Source organism: Bactrocera latifrons, unplaced genomic scaffold (assembly GCF_001853355.1).
Source record: "Bactrocera latifrons isolate USDA-ARS-PBARC rearing strain unplaced genomic scaffold, ASM185335v1 scaffold_68, whole genome shotgun sequence".
Classification (NCBI taxonomy): Eukaryota; Metazoa; Arthropoda; class Insecta; order Diptera; family Tephritidae; genus Bactrocera; species Bactrocera latifrons.
The window spans coordinates 1,307,865-1,314,280 of record NW_017537356.1 but is presented as its reverse complement, the minus strand read 5'-3'; the positions used below and the strand labels follow the sequence as shown (position 1 = coordinate 1,314,280).

At 37.5% G+C, this 6,416-nt stretch overlaps 1 protein-coding gene across 2 annotated transcripts; it reads right to left on the bottom strand.

Moving 5' to 3' along the window:
• Positions 1–2,154: 2,154 nt before the first annotated feature.
• Positions 2,155–4,710, bottom strand: LOC108975640. 2 transcript variants are annotated; one of them, XM_018944285.1, is made up of 2 exons: positions 4,552–4,710; positions 2,155–3,629 (listed from the first exon to the last, which is right to left on the bottom strand). In XM_018944285.1, exon 2 carries the CDS (start codon positions 3,602–3,604, stop codon positions 2,264–2,266), a length of 1,341 nt encoding a protein of 446 aa, XP_018799830.1. In that variant the 5' UTR covers positions 3,605–3,629; positions 4,552–4,710; the 3' UTR covers positions 2,155–2,263. The 2 variants fall into 2 exon arrangements, with proteins under 2 accessions (XP_018799830.1, XP_018799831.1); XM_018944286.1 differs by lacking the exon at positions 4,552–4,710 and adding an exon at positions 3,759–3,844.
• Between the last annotated feature and the right edge of the window lie 1,706 nt (positions 4,711–6,416).

Genomic DNA, 6,416 nt, shown 5'->3' with positions numbered 1-6,416 from the left:
ATAGCGTCCAAAATACTAAGTAGAAGTCATCAGTTTTCGACATTTATAAATATCTATAAATTTTTCTTGCGCCGAATATGCTACATTCTGCAACAATATCAAAGTGATTAATCAAACTCTCCTTCTCTACCAACGACTATACATTATCCTGCATGCATATGTATGTATGTGTATATGTGTGTCTTAAGTATTTGTGAAAAATGACAATGCCGCTGGAAAATAATCATTATTCCACGTTGAGTGCATTTCGGATAATTTTACTTTCATAAATGTGTGATTTACACATGCGAGTAAAAGATTGGAAGCCATCGATCAATTATTGCTAAGACAAAAATGTCATCGCTGATGTAGACGTCGTATGCATGAAATGTGCTCTGATTACTGATCGATTGCGAGCAAATAGGCTGATAATCCTTCTATCATAATGCAGAAAATAAATTCTTAAAACTCAGCAGCAGCACGCAAAATGTTAAATCAATACTTCGACATACAAAATTAATTTGCTTTCAGTGCTGTAGAACGTGTGTATATGCATACATATCCACATATACATATGTACATGTATATATGCACTACGGAAGAGCGATTGCGGGCGGGAGATTTTAAGCAGCGACAACTGCATAGCTTCACTCAAAGCATGGACTAGAGTGGAGGATAATAACGTTCAATGAGTAATAGCGAGGAACACTTGAAACGACGCGGAATATATGTATATATTCTTATGTATGTATATATGAAAGCGCTACAACCCATTAAATGCATTTGAAGCAATTCACTTACATATATTCCACAAAAGTTACTGAAGAATGGCAAAGAGTGTTTCAGTAGCAATGCAATTTGTGCGGGCACCGCCAACGCAAACGCCCGCCTCGGCTGCTACATATAGGTCTTATTGTTGTGTTTGCTCTTGACTCGTGCCGCTACTGGCGACAGATGTCCGTTGCGCAAACGCGTACTGCGTCGTTTCGTCGTTGGCAAATGTCGCCGAATTACCAGCCTGCCAATTTTTGGCGCTAAATTATGCATGCATTTGTATGTATGGATGTGAATAACACACACGGCTCTCTAAGATATACGGGTATCAAGAAGTCTGCAAGCGTGTGTTGATATCATTGCCTGGGTACACTTAAGGTACATATGTATATATGTAGGTAGGTTTGCATGCAAATCCTTTTTCGTTCGTGTGTATGTCGGTTCACATTTTCGTTATTCACTTAAGACGTTCTGACATTCATTCGTGTAATTATTGTGTTTGTATGTGTATCTATTGCTAGCTTATGGGCTATGGCACAATCTCAGTCACCCATTTCTATTTAAACCACAGCAGCTGCAGCAAGCAAGAACTATTAAAATGGCAATAAGCCGCTCAACAACTTAGTATAGCGAATCATCTGCGAAGCGTGTGAGTAAATGATTTAGAGTAAGGCATTTTGCCGATTGTACACATATGTGTGTGTATAATGTGTTAAAGAATTGATTAGACCACAAACTTGTACAGAAAACATATGTTTACGTAAGCAGCGCTAGGTGTAGTGTATTGGTACTGATCCCATTACAATTTTAACGGCATGTTTATAACTGTGTTATTTTAGTGCACGAGTGGGAAACATATGCACTTGTAGCGGAGTAGGTTTTTGTTTGCATATGTAGTAGTTTGTAAGCAGGTACTTTCCTTCTTACTAAAAAGCCAAAATGTTTGAGACTACTTGAAGCGGAAATGGTGTCGAATACCATAACGGCAGCTGTTCGTCAATGACGTTAGTTTTGCGAAATAGTTATACATGTTTCCCAGGCCCTCAGACATTTACGTATGGTTTAATCACCGGCGTCGGCGTATTTGCTGGTAATTTTCATATGACACCACCCGGGGTCCAATTTCAAATACTGTCCTTTCTTTAAATTTACGCATAATTTAGTCATGGTTTGTAACCACTTGCGAGCCCTTTACCCGCAGAATAGTAATGCATTACTATGCCCGCTTAACGGAACTACCCCGCGTAAAGGGCTTATAAGTGGCAGTAAGTTCGCGTAGATAGTGAAATGTTTACAGTATTGAATTATTGTTAAACGGGCAGAAATGGCCATACTATGGGCTCTACCGGTAGTTGCCGAGAAAAATTAAAACAATATTAGCTACAAAAGATTACGGTTTTATTCGACAATAAATTGTTAAAAAAAGTGATATCGAGAAATAAACAGAAGATGCAACAAATTATAACGGGAATCCTTAAAACGTATGAATGTATTGTTATGCATACGTATACTATACGATTGACGTCTGATTTGAAAAGCTAAGGCGCCGTTTTGTAGAATCTAAAGCACGCAGGTCAGAGTTCTCGAGCGGGCTGACGATCGCTAAGGAATTACTCTCTAGCATGATGGAGTTGTCATCCAATTCACTGAAGGAATTGTGACCACTATCAGGGCTTGAATTATCAATTCGTTTACAATTATGCTCGCCCGATTCTGTTAGTTCTTTGTTTGTCGATGTTGGCTCACCTATTTTATGTGTATATTGTTTAACGCTCTCCTTAGGCGTTTTCCGTTTTCTACGCACTGCTCGCTGTCGGTGCAAGTGGAAAATATTACGTTTACGGTTGCTTGTCCGATGTGGAGACCGAACCTCTCGCTCGTTGCATATAGAAGTAACACTAGCTGGTAGAGGACGTCGCTTTTTTGGCATTGTTTGTAAAAGCGGCTCTTCATTTTGTGTCTCAATCCAAAATTCACTTAAATCGTTGGCGGGATCTTCTGCAGGTGTATATGTGGGTGACATTACCATGCACTGCTGGTTATTTGATTGCCTGGCAAACTTCATAGGCTTCTTTTCCTTTCTTGTGCTCTCCAGTATCGCGTCTATCATACGTTCCAGAGTTTGATCACCCATTTTGGAAGAGCTCAATGATGCAGTATCATCGCGTATGCTGTTCAAAGATCGTCGTGTATGCCTTTGACTTTGAAACGTAGAATTAGTTATATTAATGGTTGGTTTTGTTTGTACTATAGTTTCATCGCTCTTATTATGTGGCAGATATCGAGGGTGGTCAAAGTATCTATCAGCAATACCCAAACCGCGCAATGCCAGAATCGGTCCGGGAACTAGGCCGCATGGCGAGTATTCTACTTCGAGAGTAGGCAGTGTAGTAGCATAGTTGACAGGATTGTGCTTTGTTAATATATCATTATCTAAACTCTGACTTGGTGCGTTAAACTGTGATAAGATTGGGTTTGGGGGATTGCTGGAGACAGCATTCTCATAAGGTATGATGTTGGATAAGTCTTTGAAACTGTTAAGTCGACGTACAGGACCGCTTTTGTTATATATCTTTGAGCTTGAGTGAAGTGGAGTAGATGTCACTTGATTTTCCTTATCCAACCAGTTTTGTAAACGACGTGAAAGGTAAATATTAGAAGATTTCCGTTTTAGCCTATGCCGTTTGACGGAGAGCGTTTGTGTTTGGGTGGAAATCATTTCATTAGGAGTGTTGAGCTTCTCTGGGGATAAGGCGCTTAAAGGTTTGAGCTGCAAATTTTCGGTATTTGCTTTTGAATCCTCCACTGTAAGATAGGAGAGTCGCGGTGTGTTAACTGCCCACTTAAGCATTGTTTATAGAAATTTAGTTGAATATCTGTAAAGAAAGAATAACAACTAATTAATTGACAGTGTAAAATGTTAGTTTTAAAAAATGGGTATGTTATCGAGTAAAACAAAAAAAAAAGAAAAAATTGGCACCCGTGTGCATTCATTCAGTTCTCACTTCAGTTTAATTTACCGTACGCAAAACGTTTTTTTTCAAATTATGTATTCTAATTTCACTCTTGACGGCGTTTAAGGATCCAGCAGTCGCCTCTGCCAGTCGGGATTCCAGCTGCGCAATGAAAGCGAATTATGTATGCATTTATATTCGTAAAGGAACATTGAATAAACAAAGCGCTCAAGGAAAAGGCAATGAAAATCAGGTTTACAAATGATTTAACTTTGAATTTTTTTTGCAAGTAAAGCAGTTTGGCCACTCCAATTGCTGTCTTTTAGCGCATGTGCTGGTATTCGCGGAGTATGAGAATGTGTTGCTGCCATTGCAGATTTTCGTCTCAATTGGAAAACAGGAATTAAAAAGGCGACTGCTTTTGCGATTTTTTGCTTTCTTTTGTGCTCTGCCATATTTTTCGAAATAGAATTTGCGACCTTTAAAACGCGCGCGCTATTTCCGTACGTTTTATTCCATTTAAATGTAGAGTGGCATCAAGTGGTGTTCGAGTGGCGCTGCTGCCCGTATTGCATTACGTCCGCAAGTGGTTGTTTAGTCCGCGTGACTGCGCATGCGCATTTGCAGTCTAGTCGTTTCAATTAGTATCGCATTAATCGATTATATCCAAAGCTTTTTAGCGAATACCACACATTTTAAGTGCACTTCAGAAGTATTTAAACAATTCGTGATGAATTATATTACACGCATAGTACATATGCACATACATAAGAGTTTGATTAAAGAATTTTAGTAATAGAACGCGCACAATCATACATATACATATATCACAATTTTTTTTTACCTTTTTAAGCACTTTAGAAATTGTTTTATATGATGCTTTTATTTAAGTTGAGGTATAGGCATATATATGATTTTATTCACGTAAGGCACTGACTTTGTTTGTATAATATGGCCTCGGAAAACTCGTCCGTTCACCGCTGTGTACAAAACTCGAATGTGAAGCGGAGTGCAAGGCGCATAGCAGCACTGCTACGTTTTAACTACTTCATTTCCTTTGGATCGTGGCAGCACCACCTTTTCAAACTCTTCTCATTTTTGATGAGAGTAAAGTCTCCACTAAGTTATATGAAGACTTTGTGTGTTGCAATAAGAGCGAGAATTGTAGAGTTGAAAAGAAATTTTTGTTGGGAATGAGTGGAGCAAAATTTGGACTCGGGTATACGACATACATATGCATATAGAATCTCTATTATAGATCCATACTTTGCAGTTAAAATTACGTGAAACCCAATACCTTTAAGCCTTCGATTTGCACTCATCTTTGCGGTTTGCTTTAAGTATTTGCAAAATTGTTTTGTACTCAGTGCATTTTTTAGCAATATTTAGTAAGGAAAGAATGCTTCAAAGTCTAAAAATTGTTGTGACGCTAGGAGGAATTGACTCTCGATTTTAACCTTGTGTTTATTAGTACATGTGTCTGTGTGTGATTGAAATTGGTGTTTTTTATATGAAAGTAATAATTATTTGCGGTACAAGAATTTAGTGGCAAATCATTTGCTCCTCATATAGGCATGCAATACACATATTTATGTAAGTATATATATATGTAGTCCTATTATATATACATTCCAATATGTGTATAAGAATCGATAAAATCCACCGTACAATTGCTTAAGATTAACCGAACATCTGCTCAATCGGCGCTCACAATTTATTAAATTTTATTCCATTGACATGGGATTGTTTGCCCGCGCATTCAATTGGGCTTTCTTTTCTCACTTTCGTTTGTAACCATTTCTATTTTCTATCGAATTGCAATAACCGTGCTAACATTCCAAATGTCCTTTAATTCTTGCTAGCACCTTTCCTTTCTTCACGACTCCGTACATTTCTTTGTGTAAACACTGCAGAATTCTTTCGCACATTACATCACCTTTAATCATTCGACATTTTTCAGTGCGGTTTTTTCTTCAATATTGTTGTTGTGTGTGTTGTAATTTTTTGTTTTGTGAAAAATAGGACAATTATTATGAAATTTATTGGAAAGAGGCTTGAGAACGCGCCAATCCTCGCCGAATAAAGGTCTTAAAGATGCCCTAATTTATCTTCTGACGTAAACAATAGTCTGAGCATGCGGTGGCTGACCGGACAAACGAGCATTGCCGAAAATTGTCACGTTTCATAAGCCTCAAGGAGGGGAATGTGCTAGAGCCAGCTGTTGGGAGAATATTGTACGTAGTATATGGATTTTATTAAAATATTTACTTTTACTTATACAGGTACTGCACATATTCTATGCCCGAAACCAAAAAAGTTTTCACACTCTTTTTACGATTTTATTCACGAAATTTATTATGAAGAAAAATTTTAAGTACTTGCAGTATTTAGTTAATTTCACATATGTATGCATGTGCTCTTAGCCAAACAAATATGTGTTTATATCTCTGTATGCAGTCGTACATATGTATGTAAGTACTTTTGGGATAACTTGGTTCTTACTAAATATCCACGTGAATACTCTTGGCCCTAATTATGAAACATTGATAATGTAAAATATTGTTGTTTCTGTGTTCACATACATATGTATATTTTAAAAATTACTTCTCCATAAACTTTATTAGCTTTCTTGATGTTCAAACTTGTAGAGACAACTCGAGTATTCAGTAGGGCAAAAAAATAATCTTCCTTATTAACTATACATACGTA